The 22,827-nt window shown below is 54.5% G+C and overlaps 1 protein-coding gene across 1 annotated transcript in view; it reads right to left on the minus strand.

The window, feature by feature from the left end:
* KHDRBS2 (KH RNA binding domain containing, signal transduction associated 2) overlaps nucleotides 1-7,675 on the minus strand; it is a 73,340-nt gene extending 65,665 nt beyond the window's left edge. Inside the window, 1 exon segment of the mRNA XM_068153425.1 lies at nucleotides 7,227-7,675. Within this exon segment, the coding sequence (XP_068009526.1) occupies nucleotides 7,227-7,317 (91 nt within the window). The 5' untranslated portion in view covers nucleotides 7,318-7,675.
* Nucleotides 7,676-22,827: the final 15,152 nt, after the last annotated feature.

A 22,827-nucleotide genomic window follows, 5' to 3' on the forward strand; every position in this document is an offset into this window, starting at 1 on the left:
TGATTCTCCCCCTCTGCTCAGCTCTGCTGAGACCCCACCTGGAGTACTGCCTCCAGGTCTGGAGCCCCTATTGCAAGAGGGATCTGGAGGTGCTGGAAGGTGTCCAGAGCAGGGCCAGGAGGATGATCAGAGGACTGGAGCACCTCTCCTGTGAGGACAGACTGAGGGAGTTGGGGCTGTTCAGTCTGCAGAAGAGAAGGCTCCCAGGTGACCTCATTGTGGCCTTCCAGTATCTGAAGGGGGCTACAGGAAGGCTGGGGAGGGACTGCTCAGGATCTGAGGTAGTGATAGGACTAGGGGGAATGGAATGAAGCTGGAGGTGAGGAGGAAGTTCTTCCCCATGAGAGTGGTGAAGCCCTGGAATGGATTGTCCAGGGAGGTGGTTGAGGCCCTGTCCCTGGAGGTGTTTAAGCCCAGGCTGGATGAGGCTGTGGCCAGGCAGATCTAGTGTGGGGTGTCCCTGCCCATGGCAGGGGGGTTGGAACTGGATGATCCTTGTGGTCCCTTCCAACCCTGACTGATACTGTGACAAACAGCAACGCCCAGAAGCAGCAGAGCCCTGGAAGTCTGCAAGATGACTCTGTTCCATGTAGCCACAGATGACCACAAGTCCTATTTAAACCTGGAGGGTCTTCAAAACTACCTTATTTGAACGACTGAGGTTGGAAAAAGCCCTCAAAGATCAGCAGCCTTCTAGCCAGCACCTCCATGACCACTAGACCACAGCCCCAGGTGCCACAGGCGGATGTGGGGCAGGCTGTGGATGTGGTCTGCCTGGACTTCAGCAAGGCCTTTGACACCATCCCCACAGCAAACTCCTGGCCAAGCTGTCAGCCCCTGGCTTGGACAGCAGCACTCTGAGCTGGGTTAGGAACTGGCTGGAGGCTGAGCCCAGAGAGTGGTGGTGAATGGTGCCACAGCCAGCTGGCAGCCAGGCACCAGTGGTGTGCCCCAGGGATCAGTGCTGGGCCCCAGCCTGTTCAATGTCTTGATTGATGATCTGGATGAGGGCATTGAGTCCATCAGCAGTAAATGTGCAGATGACAGCAAGCTGGGGGCAGGAGTTGATCTGTTAGAGAACAGGAGAGCTCTGCAGAGGGACCTAGCCAGGCTGGACAGATGGGCAGAGTCCAAGGGCAGGAGATTGAAGACATCCAAGTGCCAGGTGCTGCACATTGGCCACAATAACCCCATGCAGTGCTACAGGCTGGGGTCAGAGTGGCTGAGAGCAGCCAGGCAGAGAGGGACCTGGGGGTGCTGGTTGAGAGTAGGCTGAACATGAGCCTGCAGTGTGCCCAGGCAGCCAAGAAGGCCAATGGCATCCTGGCCTGCATCAGGAATAGTGTGGCCAGCAGGAGCAGGGAGGTCATTGTACCCTGTGCTCAGCACTGCTTAGGCCACACCTTGAGTCCTGTGTCCAGTTCTGGGCCCCTCAGTTTAGGCAAGATGTTGAGTTGCTGGAAGGTGTCCAGAGAAGGGCAAGAAAGCTGGGGAGGGGTCTGGAGCACAGCCCTGTGAGGAGAGGCTGAGGGAGCTGGGGTTGCTTAGCCTGGAGAAGAGGAGGCTCAGGGGAGACCTTCTTGCTCTCTCCAACTCCCTGAAGGGAGGTTGTAGACAGGCAGAGGTTGGTCTCTTCTTCCAGGCAGCCAGTACAAGAACAAGAGGACACAGTCTCAGGCTGTGCCAGGGGAGGTTTAGGTTGGATGTTAGGAAGAAGTTCTATACAGAGAGAGTGATTGCCCATTGGAATGTGCTGCCTGGGGAGGTGGTGGAGTCCCCATCCCTGGAGGTGTCCAGGAGGAGACTTGATGGGGTGCTTGGTGCCATGGGTTAGTTGTTCAGGTGGGTTGGATGCGATGCTCTTGAAGGTCTCTTCCAACCTGCTCTATTCTATGTTTATTCTATGCTATTCTATCTCCTGGCTCCTTCAGCAGCTCCAGGCAATCCTTAGGGACATTTTTTTGTTTCAGTAGCCAAGTAAAAAAAAATGCCTTTTAACAGCAAAAGTAGCAACAGGATGAAGCTATTCCAGGAGGGGCTTGGGGGAGGTGGAGGTTTTTAATCTGCTGAAAGACTTAAGATGAGGTTTTTCTATATATATATATTAATTATTCTCTCCCCTCCTTTTCAGGATGAGGAAATAGAATCCTGCTGGAAAGGAGCAGAGCTAATTAAAACATGACAGGGCTTCCACGGGGGCTGGACCCCCCCAGGATTATGTTTGCCTGCACATTTAGGAAGAATAGCTGTGGATTAGAAGCCAGAAGGATCAGAGGCATTTCTTCTGAGCCTCATTTCACTTAGGGACCCTCAGAGATGGGAGTGAGCTCAGCAGCAGCCTGCATCTTACAGATGGAAAACAGAAGATGTTCACAGTACAGGGAAGAAAGCCAGCAGCCCCAGGTCCTCTTCTGCTGGGCTGCAAAACTGCCCTTCTCTGGCCCTGCTCCAGCCCTCAGTGTCCTTCTGAGAGCCCAAACCTGAACCCAGCACTCAAGCTGTGGCCTCCCCAGTGCCCAGCCCAGGGGCACAATCCCTGCCCTGCTCCTGCTGCCCACACCATTGCTGCTCCAGGCCAGGCTGCTGGTGGTCTCTTGGCCACCTGGGCACCCCCTGGCTCATCTCCAGCTACTGCCACCCAGCACCCCCAGGGCCTTTCCTGCTGGGCACTTTCCAGCCACTCTGCCCCCAGCCTGGAGCCTTCCTGGGGTTGTTGTGCCCCAAGGGCAGGACCCAACTCTTGGCTTGTTGGATCTCATCCCATTGGCCTCAGCCATGGGTGCAGCCTGGCCAGGTCCCTCTGCAGAGCCTTCCTGCCCTCCAGCAGATCACCACTGCCACACAGCTTAGTGCCATCTGCAAACTGACTGAGGCTGCCTGGATGCCCTCACCCAGATCACTGATGAAGCTGTTAAAGAGAACTGAGCCCAAGCTGAGCCCTGGGGAACACCACTGGTGACCAGACACCAAGTGGAGTTAACTCTGTTCCCCACCACTCTCAGGTCCCAGCCACCACCCATGCCTGACACATGGCTGCTGTGGAGAAATCATGAAGTCCCCTGTTCTCACCAGGAGCCTTTGCTCCTCAACAGCAGCCAGAGAGCAGCTCTGCAAATCCACTTTCCAGCCCAGACAAGCTGCCCAGACTCAGGCTGTGTCTAGTTCTGGGCCCCTCAGGTTAGGAAAGATGTTGAGATGCTGGAAAGTGTCCAGAGAAGGGCAAGAAAGCTGGGGAGGGGTCTGGAGCACAGCCCTGTGAGGAGAGGCTGAGGGAGCTGGGGTTGCTTAGCCTGGAGAAGAGGAGGCTCAGGGGAGACCTTCTTGCTGTCTCCAACTCCCTGAAGGGAGGTTGTAGCCAGGTGGGGGTTGGTCTCTTCTCCCAGGCAAGCAGCACCAGAACAAGAGGACACAGTCTCAAGCTGTGCCAGGGGAGGTTTAGGCTGGAGGTGAGGAGAAAGTTCTTCCCAGAGAGAGCTGTTGGCCATTGGGATGTGCTGCCCAGGGAGGTGGTGGAGTCCCCATCCCTGGAGGTGTTCAAGAGGGGATTGGATGTGGCACTTGGTGCCATGGCTTAGTTGTCCTGAGGTGTTGGGTGACAGGTTGGACTTGATGATCTCTGAGGTCTTTTCCAACCTTGTTGATTCTATGAATTCTGATGTGAATTGAGTCAAATGCTTCATTCTGTGGCAGGACACAACCCCCATGGGTGTGGGGAAGATGTTCCTGGGGATGACAGGGAGGTTTCACTTGGCATTCATAGAGAGCTGCTCGTTCCCAGTGTTTTTCCTGTGACTCCAACAGAACCTACTCAGCACCAGCAGTGACCTTTACATAAGCAGATTCCAAACGTGGCTGAGGCACTTGGTGCCATGGTTTAGCTGATTAGATGGTGTTGGGTGATAGCTTGGACTTGATGATCTCAAAGGTCTCTTCCAACCTGGTTAATGCTATTCTATTCATCCCTGTGTTTCCCAAGTCAGTCCTGCAGCCTCCCTGGGACAGCAAAGCAGACAGTGATGCAAGCTGTGGTGTCAGCACAGACTTCCTCCCTCCTGAGGGCAACACCAAGGCAAACACAGACCCAAGCAGCAGCAGGTGACTGCTGGCAGGAGGATATTACTGGAGGGCTTCAGAGGACCCCTCCACACCCATCCTGCTGAGGCAGAGTCAGCTAAGCCATCTGCAGCACCACTGTCACAAGCAGCTCTCAACACAAAGATCTGGTAGAAGTTAACCAACAGCAGAGGAGTGACTTGAGCAGGGCACAGGCTTGGTCAACAGGGCTGAAGGTGGGATTGTCACCAGCAGCACTGCCAAGACAACGGTCCTGTGCTTGGGTCACAACCACCTCACCACACAGCCTGGTGCCACCTGCACAGCTGCTGAGGGTGCCTCTGTGGCACTGTTGAAGGCACTGACCAGCACTGGGCCCCGGGCAGACCCTGAGGGACACCACTGGTCACCCATCTGCATCTGGGCATTGAGCTGTTGACCACTGCCCTTTGGATGTGATCATCCAACCAATCCCCTGCCCCTGGACAGTCCACCTGGCAGCCCAAGCAGCCCCTGCCAGCCCCATAGGTGTCCTTTCCCGTTACACCCAGCAGCAACCAGTTGATTAATGCTTGCTGCCTCCAGCAGCTCCACTCCTACCTTGGGCAAAGTGCTTTTTTCCAGGCAGCATGTCAGCTGCCAACTGCTTCTCTAGAAAGCTGCCAGATGGTGTTCTGGAGGCTAATGCCAGCTAGCTGGTGTGAACCTGGCATCAGCATTCCCTGCAAGCAACCTGCTTTCATCCTCCAACCACCCCGAAGGTCCAACCCAGGCAGGATCCAACCCAATCCACCTGTACTAAGAAGCAGCAAGGCAGCTCCTCATGTGTCCCACCTCAGCTGCCCAAAGTGCCAGTGCAGCAGAGCCGGCACCTACACACACCTCTCTTCTTCTCTTTTCTCCTCACTTCAGTTTTGTCCTCCATGCATTTTCCTTCTTTCCCATGCAGGCTCTCAGCAGACACTTCCCCCCTCTGGGACAAAACCCGAACTGCAGGGATGCAAACCCCACAGCACCCAGCCCAGCAGGAGCAAGGAGCAGCCTGGCTGCCAGAGCCAGCAGCAGGGCAGCTGTGCCAGGAGCAGTGCTCAACCTCAACTCCCAGGCTGCCCAGGCTCGGGATCTCCATCCACAGCCAACCAAACACACTGAGGGAAGGGAACATCAAGACAGAAGGACACTGCTGCTCCTGGAGGGCTTCATTTGTGAAGTTTCCTGCAGCCCCAGCACAACTTGAGACATTATTCACCACCTTTGTGCTCATCTGGATTCCAGACTCCAGATTTGGGCTCAACCACAGACTGAATTCTTTGCCTTAGACACGATTTCAGATTCACAGAGGGCATGGCTTGGAAGGGACCCTCCAAGGGCATCTTGGCCAACCCCCTGCAGGCAGCAGGGACAGCTCCAGCCAGAGCAGGCTGCCCAGGGACACAGCAAGGCTGAGCTTGGATGTCTGCAGGGATGGAGCCTCAACCACCTCCCTGGGCAGCCTGTGCCAGTGTCTGCCCTCCCTCACTGTGCAGAACTTCCTCCTGATGTCCAACCTAACCCTGCCCTGCTCCACTTCCAAACCCTTGCCCCTCATCCTATCCCCACAGCCCCTTCTGAGCAGTCCCTCCCCTGCCTGCAGCTCCCCTGCAGACATTGAACTGCAGCTCTAAGGTCTGCCAGGAGCCTTCTCTTCTCCAGGCTGCACAGCCCCAACTCTCTCAGCCTGTCCCCACAGCAGAGGTTCTCCAGCCCTCTGCTCATCATTGTGGCCTCCCCTGGGCCCTCTCCAGCAAGTCCCCATCTCTCTTGTGTTCAGAGCCCCAGAACTGGACACAGCATTCACCACCTCTAAGCATGAGTTTCTCTGGGTTTGTGACTCTCAAACTGTGACCCTCCCAAGGACCCAACCACACTTTTATTTCTTTGCCTTACTCTTACTTCAGGGCTTGATGAGTTGCCTTCAGTCATAGAGCTATAGAAGGGTTGGGACAGGCCCTCAGAGCTCATCCAGTTCCCAGCCCCTGCCATGGGCAGGGACACCTCCCACCAGCCCAGCTTGCTCAAGGCCTCATCCAGCCTGGCCCTCAACACCTCCAGGGAGGGGGCAGCCACAGCCTCCCTGGGCACTGCCCTTTCCTTGGTGGGCTGCCTGAATTCTGCATCATTCTTCACTACTTTGTGTAGTTGGGTTCCAGGCTGAACAGGGACCCTCAGAGTGCCCATGAGAGGAGAAGCAGGGTTCTAAGGGAACTCAAAGGATTACCCTTCTGCAGAAGCTGCCGTGCTACACCACACTCAACAACTACCTGGAGCAGGTGTCAAGAGAGAGCCTAAATGAAGAACTTTCTCCACAAGCCCCAGCTGAATCAGTTCAACCATCACCATCAAGGCCTGCACGCAACAACTATCTGGATCAGCTGTCAAGACAGAGCCTAAATGAAGAACTTTCTCAACGAGCCCCAGCTGAACCTGTTTAACCATCAAGGCCTGCACACAACAACTGCCTGGAGCAGCTGCTAGAAGAGAGCCTAAATGAAGAACTTTCTCAACGAGCCCCAGCTGAACCTGTTCAACCATCACCAGGAGAGCAGAGCCAATTGCAATGCACAGCAAGGTGCCACCAGCAGCATTTTCTGCACCAGCACACAAAATCCGAGGGAAAACCACGCTCTGGACAGCACAGCCACGGAACTATGACCCAGATCTCACCCGTGCCTGGCATAGTACAGGCAAGCCCGGGCAGCGCCACACCGATGGGTACCAGCCCTGCCAGACAAGCCTGGCGGTTCCAGCGCGGGGAACGGGGCTGGAATGAACCTCCCGCAGAAGCAGCGCCTGCCTTTGTGCGTGCGAAGCGGGACGGGGCAGCCCAGCGGGCAGAGCCGACACAGCCGCGGGGCGGGGGCTCACAGCAGGGTCCCTCAGCCCGGAGCCGGGCGGGGGACCAGGAGAGGCTGCGGGGCACACAAACCCCGCAAGGCCGCTGCCCGGCCCCAGGGGGGACTGGACGGCTCGTCCTGCGCATCCCCACGCGTGGGCAGCACTCCCCCAGCCGCTCCCCAGCCTTCGCCCGGAGACTCCCCCGCGTACCCTCGGCTGCCCCTGGCCAACCCACCCCGGAGAGGCCTGCGGGAGCGGGGACAGGGTTGGACGGCGCAAGGCGGGGGGCACAGCCTTACCGTCGGCCAGGAGACGCATGGCGTGAACAAAGGAGGGGTCCAGGCTGTCCTTCTCCGCCAGCAGCTCGGGCAGGTACTTCTCCTGCTCCATCGCCCCGCGGCCAGGCTCCGATCGGTGCTCTGGGGCGGGCAGCGCTCGGTACCCGGCTCCGATCGGTGCTCTGGGGCGGGCAGTACTTGGAGCCCGGCTCGCCCCGGTGCTCCGTGAATGGACAACACTTGGTACTCGGATCGTCTCTGTGCTCCGGTGATGGGCACCGCTCGGTGTCCAGCTCCTCCCGGGGGGAGCCCCGGGAATGGGCAGTGCTTGGTACCCGGCTCCTCTCGGTGCTCCGGGGATGGGCAACACTCAGCACCTGGCTCCTGCCTGGCCGCTCCCCCCGGCCCCGCTGGGTGCCGGGCGGGGGCTGCCCTGGGCGGGCCCGGGTCCGGGGGCGCTCAGCTGCTGCCCCCCCACGCCCGGCACTGAGCGGCCCGGCCCCACCACGGCCTTAAGAAGGGAGGCCGGGCCAGGGAGCCACGCCCCCAGCGCCCATTGGTGGAGAGGGGCGAATAGGGGAGGGGCGTCCTGCAGGGAGGCTCGCAGCGCCATTGGCTGGCGGCCGGCGGTGGGAGGGCTCTGCCTGTGTGTGTCACTGGGGGCTGTCCGTGTGTCCGTGCATGTCTGTCCGTGTGTCTGCGCGTGTATGCTGGCGTGTCCGTGTGTCTGTGGAAGTGTGGGCGTGATTATCCGTGTCTGTGCCTGTCTGTGTGCACTCGTACCTCTGTGTGCTGGTGCGTGTGCTCGCGCGCGTGCTGTTACCCCTGTCCGTGTGTCTGTCTGTCTGCCTGTGTGCCTGTATTTGTGTCGCTTGTCTGGGTGTCGGTGCATGTGTATCTGCCTACCAGCGTGTACCTCTGCAGCCCTGTGTCGGCGTGTCTGTGTGCTTGTGTCCCTGTCCCTCCGTGTCCGTGGGTCCGTGTCCGTGGGTCCGTGTCCGTGGGTCCGTGTCCGTGTGTCTGCGCAGCCCTGGCCCCGCCGTCGGCCGGGCGCTCTCCGTGGTGCTGAAGCCGCGGGCGGGGCGGAGGCGGTGGCTCTGCTGCAGGAGGTGTGGAGAAGAGAGAAGAAAGAAGATGTCACCGGTGCTGCCAGTAGCTCAAGGGGGATGGGCATGAGGCTCCTTCCACAGGGTCACTACACTTGAAAAGCTCTCTGAGATCACCCAGTCCAGCCAGCAACCCAACCCCGCCATGCCCACAGGTGCCATGGCCACACCTTTTTGCAACACCTGCAGGGATGGGGACCCACCGCCTCCCTGGGCAGCCTCTGCCAGTCCCTGACCACTCTTGCAGCAAAGAATTTCTTCCTCATCTTCAACCTAAATCTCCCCAGGCACCTTTTCAGGACATTTCCTCTCCTTATATCACCAGAGGCTAGGCAGAAGTGCCCGACCCACAAGTGGCTGCAGCATCCTCTCAGGAGCTGTAGGTCTCCCTCAGCCTCCTCTTCTCCACACTCAACACCCCCAGCTCCCTCAGCTGCTCCTCCCCAGCCCTGCTCTCCAGACCCTTCCCCAGCTCTGTTGTCCTTCTCTGGGTCTGCTCCAGCCCCAAAATGTCTTTATTGGGATGAGGGCCCCAAAACTGAACCCTCTGTTGGAGGTGCAGTCTCCCATGTGCCCACCCCAGGTACTTGGGCATTTTACTTTTTATTTATCAGAGGATGAAGGCACAAAGAGAGGTAAAAATGAAGACAATAGCTCTGTAGGAGCAGGATTTCAGAGCTGTTCCACAGCCATTGCATCAAAATCTGCTCTGTGATGTGTTCAGCATCCTAAGATGCTTGCAGACAGCTTTTAAGCAATTCCTGCTCAGCGTGCAGGTGATTGAAGGCCTACAGGTGTCCAGAGGACGGTGGAGAGGATGGCCACGGCCCAGGCTCTGCTTTCCTACTGCACAGAGGAAAGAAAAGACCTGAGAATGAACTTCCCTGCTGAGACAGAGTGAGAGCAGGAAAACAGTGGGATTTCAGCAGGCTTGTGAAATGCTTTATTTAGAAGCAGAGAGCAGTGACAGCAGGACTGGAAGGTTTAACTGGAAATAGACTTTGCCAGAAACAAGGCACAGGGGAGAGGGGAGGCAGAAGTCCTCCTGGAAAAAAAGGGAAAGAGGAGAAAGGAAAAACAAAGAAAGAGGAGAGGGAGGAGGAGAAGGGGGAGGAGGAGGAGGAGGAGAAGGGGAAGGAGAAGGAGAAGGAGAAGGAGAAGGAGAAGGAGAAGGAGAAGGGGAAGGGGAAGGGAAAAGAAGGGGAAGGAGAAGGAGAAGGGGAAGGAGAAGGAGAAGGAGAAGGGGAAGGGGAAGGGAAGAGAAGGGGAAGGAGAAGGAGAAGGGGAAGGAGAAGGAGAAGGAGAAGGAGAAGGAGAAGGAGAAGGAGAAGGAGAAGGAGAAGGAGAAGGAGAAGGGGAAGGAGAAGGAGAAGGAGAAGGAGAAGGAGAAGGAGAAGGAGAAGGAGAAGGAGAAGGAGAAGGAGAAGGAGAAGGAGAAGGAGAAGGAGAAGGAGAAGGAGAAGGAGAAGGAGAAGGAGAAGGGGAAGGGAAGAGAAGGGGAAGGGGAAGGAGAAGGAGAAGGAGAAGGAGAAGGGAAGAGAAGGGGAAGGGGAAGGGGAAGGAGAAAGAAGGAGAAGGAGGAGAAGGGGAAGGGGAAGGGGAAGGGGAAGGAGAAAGAAGGAGAAGGAGGAGAAGGGGAAGGGGAAGGGGAAGGGGAAGGGAAGAGAAGGGGAAGGGGAAGGAGAAGGAGAAGAAGGAGAAGGAGAAGGAGAAGGAGAAGGAGAAGGAGAAGGAGAAGGAGAAGGAGAAGGAGAAGGAGAAGGGGAAGGGGAAGGGGAAGGGGAAGGGGAAGGAGAAGGAGAAGGAGAAGGAGAAGGAGAAGGAGAAGGAGAAGGAGAAGGAGAAGGAGAAGGAGAAGGAGAAGGGGAAGGGGGAGAAAAAAGAAGAAAAACTGAAAGGGAAAATGAAAGAGAAAAGAAAGGGAAGGATAAGAGAGAAGCCATTTCCTGCCTAATTTACCCCAGTCCAGTCTGCTGCCATCAACAATTCTTCCCTGCTGGCACAGCCTGCAGTGTTGTGCATTGGGCAGCACAGCCCTGTTTGCTCCAGAGATCACCTGAGCCTTCAGATCACGAATCTGTGCCTCTGCCCACCAGGACAGCTTGGGCTGGTGCCCCTCAGCTCAGGAGAGAGAAGGCTGCTGATGGTTGTCCTGGTTTTACTGGGCCAGAATCCCAGGCCAGCCAGCACAGCTGACTCCAGGTGTACTCCAGGCCATGACCATTAAACCAGTATAAAGTGGTAAGTTTAAGAAGAGAGGAGCTTCCTGCCTGGGCTTCTCCTCACCCTGCTCCTGGAGCCTGCCTGGATGCTGTGAGTGCTGCCCTTGGCTGGGCTGAGTGTCACTTTCTGTCCCTTGTGCTGGCAGTGGAGGGAATTTATCTGCTTCATTCAAGCCATTTTCATCCCACCCTGTGGCTCTTCTCCTGATGCCCCTTTTTCTCCTCTCCTTCCCTCTCCTGACACCCCCTTCTCTTTCTCTCTTTCCCTCTCCTGACACCCCCTTCTCTTTCTCTCCTTCCATCTCCTGACATCCTCTTCTCTTTCTCTCCTTCCATCTCCTGACATCCCCTTCTCTTTCTCTCCTTCCCTCTCCTGACACCGCCTTCTCTTTCTCTCCTTCCCTCTCCTGACACCACCTTCTTCTCTCCTTCCTTCTCCTGATGCCCCCTTCTCTGCTGGGCTAACTGTTGACCTAGAAGTCTTCTCTTGAAGCACCTTCCAGCCAACCCCAAGCTGTGCTCCCTCCACAGCAGCCCTGGCCTGGTAGCTTTCAGAGCACACCATATGGCCACATCTCTGGGAAATGAGTTTTGGGGGCTTTCCATCTGGACTCTGAGGAGGACAGCAGCATTACTTCAGCCACTTTAATTGTGCTTAACCCACTTAGCTCATGGGAAGCTCTCATTCCAACACCCTTAAGTTTATTAAACAGTGGCAACCACAGCATTCATCTTTTTCTTTCTTCTTCTCTTTCTTTTTCTGGTCAGAGGAGCAGAGAGCAGATTTGCTTCACACCTTTATACAGCCAGGGAGAAACAAGCTCCCTGAAAGTTCAATTCTCAGAAGTCCTGAAGTTAAAATGACTTTCAGCAATGCTGAAACTGCAAAGCCAGGGAGAGGCTTCTCTGAATTTTCCCTGAGACCTCATTAAAAAAAAAAAGAGAGAAAAGCATTAAAATCTGTCAGGGAGGAAATGCAGACCTCTGCTGACACCAGGCATGGCTTCATTGCCAGCTGAGGATCAATTTTAGTTTGTGGAAAGCTACTAAAAGCCAAAGAGACATTTAACAACTCCTTTTTTTTTGTTTTGCCTTTGCAGTGTCAAGCCAAATGAAAGTTTATCTGTGCTTTAGTACCACATCTGATACCCAAGTGGATCCCAGCAGGCCAGACCAGAGCTTCTCTGAAGACAGGGCAGGTAATGATGGATAGCAGCAACAATTCCTGTCCTGAAAGAGTGCTCAGCTTTTGCTTCCCCTGCCTGCAGAGCTGAGCTGCCACTGGCAAGGATACACAGTCATGGAGCTGCTTCAGTTGGCCAAGCCCTGCATCAGCATCCAGCCCAGCCAGCAACCTGACCCCACCGTGGCCACCAAACCCTGGCCCCAAGTGCCATGGCCACAGCTTGCTGGAACACCTCCAGGGATGGGGACTCCACCACCTCCCTGGGCATCTTGGTTCTGCACATTGGCCGCAACAACCCCAGGCAGGCTGGGGTCAGAGTGGCTGGAGAGCGGCCAGGTAGAGAAGGGACCTGGGGGTACTGGTCGATGGTAGGCTGAACATGAGCCTGCAGTGTGCCCAGGCATCCAAGAAGGCCAATGGCATCCTGGCCTGCATCAAGAACAGTGTGGCCAGCAGGAGCAGGGAGGTCATTCTGCCCCTGTACACTGCACTGGTTAGGCCACACCTTGAATCCTGTGTCCAGTTCTGGGCCCCTCAGATTAGTAAAGATGTTGAGTTGCTGGAAGGTGTCCAGAGAAGGGCAAGAAAGCTGGGGAGGGGTTTGGAACACAGCCCTGTGAGGAGAGGCTGAGGGAGCTGGGGTTGCTTAGCCTGGAGAAGAGGAGGCTCAGGGGAGAGCTTCTTGCTGTCTGCAACTCCCTGAAGGGAGGTTGTAGCCAGGTGGGGGTTGGTCTCTTCTCCCAGGCAGCCAGTACCAGAACAAGAGGACACAGTCTCAGGCTGCACCAGCGGAAGTTTAGGTTGGATGTTGGGAAGAAGCTCTACACAGAGAGAGTGATTGCCCATTGGAATGGGCTGCCTGGGGAGGTGGTGGAGTCACCATCACTGGAGGTGTTCAGGAGGAGACTTGATGGGGTGCTTGGTGCCATGGTTTAATTGTTTAGGTGGGTTGGATTGGTTGATGGGTTGGACACGATGATCTTGAAGGTCTCTTCCAACCTGGTTTTCTATTATTATTATTATTATTATTATTACTATTATTATTATTATTATTATTATTATTATTATTATTATTATTATTATTATTATTATTATTATTATCATCCTCTGCCAGTCCCTGACCCCTGAACAGCACAGAAAATGGAAACCTCACCCAGCTTTAGCATGCAAAAAGCAGATGTCCAAAATCTACTCCGGTCACCACAGCCACCCCTAGCAGTTAGGAGGCCAGGCCAGGCTGGATGAGGCCTTGGGCAGCCTGGGCTAGTGGGAGGTGTCCCTGCCCATGGCCAGAGGGTTGGAACTGGATGGTCTCTCAGGTGCCTTCCAACCCAACCCATTCTATGAATCTATGAATTGAAGTTGCTCCTGTTGGAAAAGAGCTCCAAGAGAGTCCAACCATCAGCCTAAGACCAACATGGTCCTTAAACCATGCCCCAGAGTGCCATGGCCACAGGTTTCTTGAGCACCTAGCAGCCTTTTCTCCTAGCAGTGTTTATGTGTGGCCTGCAGGTACCTGGTTTTGGTTGAGGGAAGTCATCCAAGCAAAATCTGCTTTCTCTCCACTGGCTCAGCAGTCAGTAACTGGATGAGACACAAACAGCTGTCTCGTGCATAAGGACATCAGTGCAGACGAGCTGCAGCACATTTCAGCAGTGTAGGACACCGAGGAGGCCAGAGGAGTTCATCATCTTACAACACAAAACAAGTCCCTGCAAAGGGGCCTCTGAGGCTCATCAAATGTGTGTTCTGCTTCAGGCATACATGGGGGGGGGGAAGGGAAAAACCAGCCCCACCTGGTGCAATTCACTGGAGGCAAGGAGGAGAGATGCAGCAGTGTGTGCTTGCTCTGAGATGGGCACAAACCTGCTGCTACAGGAAGACACTGAGAGCCTGCAGAGGCTATAAACCAGGAATGGAATGGATTGGAATGGAATGGAATGGAATGGAATGGAATGGAATGGAATGGAATGGAATGGGATAGGATAGGATAGGATAGGATAGGATAGGATAGGATAGGATAGGATAGGATAGAATAGAATAGAATAGAACAGGATAGGATAGAATAGAATAGAACAGGATAGGATAGAATAGAATAGGATAGGATAGGATAGAATAGGATAGGATAGAATAGAATAGAATAGAATAGAATAGAATAGAATAGAATAGGATAGAATAGAATAGAACAGGATAGGATAGGATAGGATAGGATAGAATAGAATAGAATAGGATAGAATAGAATAGAATAGAATAGAATAGAATAGAATAGAATAGAATAGAATAGAACAGGATAGGATAGAATAGAATAGGATAGGATAGAATAGAATAGGATAGGATAGGATAGGATAGGATAGGATAGGATAGGATAGGATAGGATAGGATAGGACAGGACAGGATAGGATAGGATAGAATAGGATAGGATAGAATAGAATAGAACATGATAGAATAGAATAGAATAGGATAGAATAGAATAGAATAGAATAGGATAGGATAGAATAGAATAGGATAGGACAGGATAGGATAGGATAGGACAGGACAGGATAGGATAGGATAGAATAGGATAGGATAGAATAGAATAGAACATGATAGGATAGAATAGAATAGGATAGGATAGAATAGAATAGAATAGAATAGAATAGAATAGAATAGAATAGAATAGAATAGAATAGAATAGAATAGAATAGAATAGAATTAACCAGGTTGGAAAAGATCTTTGAGATCATCAAGTCCAACCTACCACCCCACACCATCTAATCAACTAAACCAGGGCACCAAGGTCCTCATCCAGGCTCTTCTTAAACACCTCCAGTGATGGGGACTCCACCATCTCCCTGGTTAGGCACCTGGGGGGCTGCTTGATTGGCCATGGTGGTGTTGGCTGAGCTGAGTGACTGTAAAGGGCTTTTCTACCCTTAATGATTCTATAAGCATTGGACTGGAAGTCACTACTGTCCAGAACCATGGAAGAGAGAAGCTTTGGAGATTTAAAGGAGCCTAAACCTCTCATATATTTTTTTTTCCCCACTGTTTTAGGCAGAACATTTCAGTGGGAACCTGAAACCTGGGAAGCAGTTAGTGTCTGCTGTATTCCCAGTGTGCTTGGGCTGGATGATCTTAGAGCTCCTGTCCAGCTGAAACTGCTCTGTGATCAGCAGACCCATTGAATGCACACCCTTTGGGGAGACACTGGAACAGCTCACCCAGGGAGGCTGTGGCTGCCTCCCCCCTGGAGGTGTTCAAGGCCAGGCTGGATGAGCAGCCTGGGCTGGTGGGAGGTGTCCCTGCCTATGGCAGGGGGCTGGAACTGGGTGATCTTGAAGGTTTCTTCCAACTCAAGCCAGTCTGTGAGTGCAACCAGCAGTTTGTTTTTAGGAGGGGTCATCAGTATCTCATTGTACCCTGAATGGGTCTCAGAGACGTGCTTAAGAGGTGGAGAAGGTCAGGAAGCTTGCAAGGGAAGAAATGCTTTAGGCAAACATTCAGGCAGCTGCTGGGCAGAAAGAGCTGAAAGGGGCTGCAGGGGCTGCCCAGCTCCACTCTCAAAGTGCTGAGGATGGAAATGGGCAAAGCTCATCAGAGGCTGTTGAAGCTGCTGGGAATGATTTGTGGCTGGGAATGATTTGTTGCTGGGAATGATTTGCTGCTGGAGCCACAGCAAATGGATTTGCTCTGTTGCAGGAGCTCTGCCCTCTCAGCCTCCACCAGGGCAAAGCCCATGGAGCCAATGGAGGATGAGTCATTCCCTTGCTGAGCAGATCATTAAGTGCAGCCTCAGCTTGCAAGGGTTTTATTTTGCAAACAAGCCAGCCCAGAGCTCCTGGTACTGCCTGATTGCAGGAACTGTTGGGGGAGAATGAAAACTGTGCCAGGGGAGGGTCAGGTTGGAGAGGAGGAAAAAAACCTCTTCAGGGACTTGGCAGAGGCTGCCCAGGGAGGTGGTGGAGTCCCCAGCCCTGGAGGTGTTGCAGCAAGCTGTGGCCATGGCACTTGGGGCCAGGGGTTGGTGACCATGGTGGGGTTGGGTTGGTGGTTGGTCTGAATGAACTTGGAGATCTTTTTCAACCACAATAACTGTGTGAGTCTGTGCTCTAGAGGTGCTTTAGGAGTGGAGATGTTAAAGCAGCAGTGAGGACAGTTATGTCCTGCTGCTTATTTTGTTAACACTCTCTAAGAGCCATTATCTGAACACCACTGCAAATGCTGTTCCTCAGGAACATGTGGAGTAAGGGCTGGCTGGAACAAAAGCCTAAAGGAGTCATCTCAGAGCCCTGCTCCATAGAATCATAGAATTGGTTGGGCTGGAAAAGCCCTTTGAGATCATCCAGCCCAGCCACCAACCTGACCCCACCGTGGCCACCAGACCCTGGCCCCAGGTGCCATGGCCACAGCTTTCTGGAACACCTCCAGGGCTGGGGACTCCACCACCTCCCTGGGCAGCCTCTGCCAGTCCCTGACCCCTGAACAGCACAGAAAATGGAAACCTCACCCAGCTTTAGCATGCAAAAAGCAGATGTCCAAAATCTACTCTGGTCACCACAGCCACCCCTTGCAGTCAGGAGGCTGAAACAGCCAGGCCAGGCTGGATGAGGCCTTGAGCAGCCTGGGCTAGTGGGAGGTGTCCCTGCCCATGGCCAGAGGGTTGGAAGTGGATGGTCTTCCATGTCCCTTCCAACCCAACCCACTCTATGAATGGTTTGGAACCCCTCCAGGAGTGGGGACTCCACCACCTCCCTGGGCAGCCTTCTGTGCTGCATGGAAAATGCCCTCAGGACACTGGAAACCCTCACACTATGCTCCAGTGTCAGCCAGCACTGTAAGAAAGCAGAAGCTGACCTCATGAGTTGGGGCAAAACAGAATCCCAGACAGCACTGGGTTGGAAGGCACCTTTGGAGGTCAGCCAGTGCCCCTGCAGTGAGGAGGCACAGCCCCAACCAGATCAGGCTGCTCAAACATCTCTAAGGGATGGATCCTCCCTGGCTGGCTCTGGGGCCCAGCTTGTTACCAAACGTGTTCATTTGGTCAGAGTGGTGAGGGGAAGCCAGAAAGGAGTCCTGAAGAGACTCAGCTCCCTAAATCCATGGACAATAGGTGACAAATTAAGGAGATCACTGCAGGGCCTCTCCAGTGTCTCCAGAACCCAGTTAAAATTCATGGTAAACAAAACTGGGCTCCCCTGGTGGTTTGCTTCCATCCAGCTGCATCCAGCTATGAAAGGGCCATCAAACAAAGCACTAATTAGCAGTCACTTTATGAGCCTCAAAAAGCAGTCTCATGGCTGCCAGGGTCTGTTTGATGCTGTCACAGTCGCAGCAGCTTCACAAGCCTTGTGTCTGCATGGGTACAGAACCACAGACTAACAGAATGGTTTGAGTTGGGAGGGACCTGCAAGATCATCCAGTGCCAAGCCCCTGCCATGGGCAGGGACACCTCCCACCAGCCCAGGGTGCTCAAGGCCTCATCCCAGCCCTTGTCTGAATTCTTTGCCTTAGACACGACTTCAGATTCACAGAGGGCATGGCTTGGAAGGGGCCCTCCAAGGGCATCTTGGCCAACCCCCTGCAGGCAGCAGGGACAGCTCCAGCCACAGCAGGCTGCCCAGGGACACAGCAAGGCTGAGCTTGGATGTCTGCAGGGATGGAGCCTCAACACCCTCCTTAGGTAGCCTGTTCCAGTGTCTCCCCAGTCTCACTGTGCAGAACTCCCTCCTGATGCCCAACCTAACCCTGCCCTGCTCCACTTCCAAACCCTTGCCCCTCATCCTATCCCCACAGCCCCTTCTGAGCAGTCCCTCCCCAGCCTGCCTGCAGCTCCCCTGCAGACATTGAACTGCAGCTCTAAGGTCTGCCTGGAGCCTTCTCTTCTCCAGGCTGCACAGCCCCAACTCTCCCAACCTGTCCCCACAGCAGAGGTTCTCCAGCCCTCTGCTCATCTTTGTGGCCTCCCCTGGGCCCTCTCCAGCAAGTCCACATCTCTCTTGTGTTCAGAGCCCCAGAACTGGACACAGCATTCACCACCTCTAAGCATGAGTTTCTCTGGGTTTGTGACTCTCAAACTGTGACCCTCCCAAGGACCCAACCACACCTTTATTTCTTTGCCTTACTCTTACTTCAGGGCTTGATGAGTTGCCTTCAGCCATAGAGCTATAGAAGGGTTGGGACAGGCCCTCAGAGCTCATCCAGTTCCCAGCCCCTGCCATGGGCAGGGACACCTCCCACCAGCCCAGCTTGCTCAAGGCCTCATCCCAGCCCATGTCAGAAGCTCCTCCCCAGCTCTCCTGGGGCCCCTTCAGGTACTGGAAGGTCAAACAAGGCAGACTCTGCCCAGCAGAGAAACCCCTCAGGGTGCTGGTTCAGAGCAGGCTGGAGAGGAGCCAGCGTGTGGCCAAGAAGGGCAGCAGCATCCTCAGCTGGATCAGGAACCGTGGGGGAAGAGTTCTGGTGCCAGGAAAACACCAGGGGCTGGTGCCAGGAAATTCAAGTCAGCCTGGGCACCCAGCCACAGAAGATTGCAGCTCTCCTCTCGGGGTTTCCATCACAGCTTTGTGGCTGGCACCATACCAAAGCCACAGATCACCCAAGCATGGAACCCTGCCCCTCCTGCAGCCAGCTTCACATCCACTGCACTGAATCAAGGAACCACAAATGGCAAGGGGTGGAAGGGACCTCTGGAGGCCATCCAGTGTGACCCCCCCTGCCAGAGCAGGGGCACCCAGGGCAGGGCACACAGGAGGGGTTTGGAAGCTCTCCACACAAGGAGACTCCACAACCTCTCTGGGCAGCCTGCTCCAGGGCTCAGCACCCTCACACCAGAGAAGTTTCTCCTCCTGCTGAGGTGGAACCTCCTGTGAGACCACATCTGGAGCACTGGAGGTTTGGCTGCTCTCCACTCCAGGATGGCTCTCAAGTGGTCCCTGGCTCCATCCCTGCTGTCAGGTGTGGGGGGGAGCTGCAGCATGGTGCCCAGCCCTGCTCAGCTCCTGCCTTTCACAGGGAGCCTTCTCCTCACCCTGTGTGCTGCTGAGTCACTGTCTGCTGGAGCCTCAGCCAGCCACACCAAGCACTCCCAGCCCACCTGCCAGGCAGGCGTGGGGCTGCCTGAGAGCAGGGAAGCAGCACGGCTCCGGCTGCCTGCGGGGAGCGGTGTGCTGAGGGTGCTGCCAGCCTGGGCAGGCTGCGGGCTGTGAGGAGCAGAGAGCTGCAGTTTGCTGCCTCCTGAGCTTACCACTTCAGAAACATCTCACTGTTAGCCTTGGCTTAGAACATAGAACAGAAAAGAACAGAGAAGAACAGAATAGGATAGAATAGAATAGAACAGAACAGAACAGAATAGAATAGAATAGAATAGAATAGAATAGAATAGAATAGAATAGAATAGAATAGAATAGAATAGAATAGAATAGTATCACAGTACCATAGTATCAGGCAGGGTTGGAAGGGACCACAAGGATCACCCAGTTCCAACCCCCCTGCCATGGGCAGGGACACCCCACACTACATCAGCCTGGCCACAGCCTCAGCCAGCCTGGCCTTAAACACCTCCAGGGACAGGGCCTCAACCACCTCCCTGGACAACCCATTCCAGGGCTTCACCACTCTCATGGGGAAGAACTTCCTCCTCACCTCCAGCCTCAATCTCCCCACCTTCAGCTTCATTCCATTCCCCCTAGTCCTATCACTCCCTGAGATCCTGAGCAGTCCCTCCCCAGCCTTCCTGTAGCCCCCTTCAGATACTGGAAGGCCACAAGGAGGTCACCTTGGAGCCTTCTCTTCTCCAGACTGAACAGCCCCAACTCCTTCAGTCTGTCCTCACAGCAGAGGTGCTCCAGCCCTCTGATCATCCTCCTGGCCCTTCTCTGGACACCTTCCAGCACCTCCACATCCCTCTTGTAATAGGGGCTCCAGACCTGGACACAGTACTCCAGGTGGGGTCTCCCCAGAGCTGAGCAGAGGGGGAGAATCACCTCCCTTGCCCTGCTGGCCACACTTCTCCTGATGCAGCCCAGGATCTGATTGGCTTTGTGGGCTGCAAGTGCACACTGAGAGCTCCTGTTGAGCTTCTCCTCCCCCAGCACCCCCAAGTCTCTCTCCTCAGGGCTGCTTTCCAGCCAGTCCCTGCCCAGCCTGGATTTGTGCCTGGGATTGCCTCGACCCAGCTGCAGGACCCTGCCCTTGGTCTTGTTGAACCTCCTGAGGTTGGCTTGTGCCCACCTCTCCAGCCTGTCCAGGTCCCTCTGGATGGCATAGCATAGAATAGCATAGCATAGCATAGCATAGCTTAGAATAGAATAGAATAGAATAGAATAGAATAGAATAGAATAGAATAGAATAGAATAGAATAGAATAGAATAGAATAGAACAGAACAGAACAGGTTGGAAGAGACCTTCAAGATCATCACGTCCAACCCATCAACCAATCCAACCCACACAACACAGTATCACAACATCCCAGCACAGTGAGGCTTGGAAGGGACCTCTGGGGCTCACCGAGCCCACCAGCCCCTAGTCCACCTCACAGCAGCTTGGCCAAGGTCACAGGAGGGTTTGGAGTATCTCCAAAGAGGGAGACTCCACCACCTCTCTGGGCAGCCTGCCCCAGGGTTCCAGCACCCTTCCATTACAGAAGCTCCTCCTCACGCTCAGATGGAGCTGCTGGTTCTCCAGTTTGTGCCTCCCCTAGCAAAGATTCTTCAGCAGAGCAGAAGGGCTCTGCCTGCCAGGGCTGGAACCTCCCCACTGCTTGTGTAAGGGTGACTACAGATCAACAGCCCTGTTGTAGTCTTGGAGCAAGAAGGGGTGGGAACATGCTGCCTGTCTGTCTGGGCACCACAGCACAAACCTCTGCAGGGAGCTGTCACAGTGTTTGCCTCTGGGGGGGGGAATGTCACCATGAACATGAGCCTGCAGTGTGCCCAGGTGGCCAAGAAGGCCAATGGCATCCTGGCCTGCATCAAGAACAGTGTGGGCAGCAGGAGCAGGGAGGTCATTGTGCCCTGTGCTCAGCACTGGTTAGGCCACACCTTGAGTCCTGTGTCCAGTTCTGGGCCCCTCAGTTTAGGCAAGATGTTGAGTTGCTGGAAGGTGTCCAGAGAAGGGCAAGAAAGCTGGGGAGGGGTCTGGAGCACAGCCCTGGGAGGAGAGGCTGAGGGAGCTGGGGTTGCTTAGCCTGGAGAAGAGGAGGCTCAGGGGAGACCTTCTTGCTGTCTGCAACTCCCTGAAGGGAGGTTGTAGCCAGGTGGGGGTTGGTCTCTTCTCCCAGGCACCCAGCACCAGAACAAGAGGACACAGTCTCAGGCTGCGCCAGGGGAGGTTCAGGTTGGATGTTAGGAAGAAGTTCTATACAGAGAGAGTGATTGCCCATTGGAATGTGCTGCCCGGGGAGGTGGTGGAGTCGCCGTCATTGAAGGTGTTCAGGAGGAGACTTGATGGGGTGCTTGGTGCCATGGGTTAGCTGTTCAGGTGGGTTGGATTGGTTGATGGGTTGGACACGATGATCTTGAAGGTCTCTTCCAACCTGGTTTGGTTTATTCTAATAAAGGTTTTATTCTAACTCCTTGAAGGGAGGTTGTAGCCAGGTGGGGGTTGGTCTCTTCTGCCAGGCAAGCAGCACCAGAACAAGAGGACACAGTTTCAAGCTGTGCCAGGGGAGGTTTAGGCTGGAGGTGAGGAGAAAGTTCTTCCCAGAGAGAGTTGTTGTCCATTGGAATGTGCTGCCCAGGGAGGTGGTGGAGTCATTAGGGGTCATTGTCCCTGGAGGTGTTCAAGAGGGGATTGGATGTGGCACTTGGTGCCATGGTTTAGTTGTCATGAGGTGTTGGGTGACAGGTTGGACTTGATGATCTTTGAGGTCTCTTCCAACCTTGGTGATTCTGTGATTCTCTGGTGAGCTGGGCAGTGCTGCATGCACAGGGGCCTGGGGAGATGTTTCAGCACCCTGGTGGCTCCTCTCTGACTGTGTTTGTAGTACAGTTCTGTTGTCCTTGTCTGGACCTGCTCCAGCCCTCAATGTCCTTCTGGGAGTGAGGAGCCCAAACCTGAGCCCAGCACTCAAGCTGTGGCCTCCCCAGTGCCCAGCCCAGGGGCACAATCCCTGCCCTGCTCCTGCTGCCCACACCACTGCTGCTCCAGGCCAGGCTGCTCCACAGCTCAGTGTCCCTCAGTTTCCTTCTCTTTTATTCTGGTGGCCAAGAGCTGTCTGTGCCCCTACACTAGGGACTAAGTAACTTGCATTTAACCTCCCCCAGTGCAGAAAATCCTCCAGAGCCTGAGCTGTGCCCCATCCCACCCCCTGGCAACATCAAGCCAGTGGAGAACCTGGGTTGAACTTAGGCCTTCCTGTGTCTGAGGGAGAGGGAATGAGTTCAAAAAGGGATTGGATGTGGCACTTGAAGCCGTGGTTTACTTAGTCATGAGGTGCTGGGTGAGAGGTTGGACTTGATGATCCCTGAGGTCTTTTCCAACCTTATTGATTCTGTGAAAGGAGTTGAAGCATCCTGACAAAGCTGCTGTGGCTGCTGGGACAAAGCTGGGCACTGCTGAGCTGGCATCTGATGACAGAGCCATGGAGTGCCTCCAGCCTTTAGCCAGGCAGAGCAAACAGCTTCAAAGGGAGAGAAATTTCACCTCCCAACAGTTAGCTTCCTGAGAGCCTTTCCAAGCATTTGGATACAGCCATCACCAGCAGGATCACATGGGGAAAATTGGCTTTTCCTGCTTCCTGAGCTTCAGTTATGACATTTGTAAAGGTTTGGAAGCTATTTATTTAAAGGTCACTGCTGGTGCTGAGTAGGTTCTGTTGGAGTCACAGGAAAAACACTGGGAACGAGCAGCTCTCTATGAATGCCAAGTGAAACCTCCCTGTCATCCCCAGGAACATCTTCCTCACACCCAGGGGGGTTGTGTCTTGCCACAGAATGAAGCATTTGACTCAATTCACATCAGAATTCATAGAATCAACAAGGTTGGAAAAGACCTCAGAGATCAGCAAGTCTAACCTATAACCCAACACCTCAGGACAGCTAAGCCATGGCACCAAGTGCCACATCCAATCCCCTCTTGAACACCTCCAGGGATGGGGACTCCACCACCTCCCTGGGCAACCCATTCCAATG

The sequence above is a fragment of the Melanerpes formicivorus genome, unplaced genomic scaffold (assembly GCF_026170545.1).
Source record: "Melanerpes formicivorus ecotype bairdi unplaced genomic scaffold, bMelFor1.0.p_v2 SCAF_26, whole genome shotgun sequence".
In the NCBI taxonomy this organism is placed as follows: domain Eukaryota; kingdom Metazoa; phylum Chordata; class Aves; order Piciformes; family Picidae; genus Melanerpes; species Melanerpes formicivorus.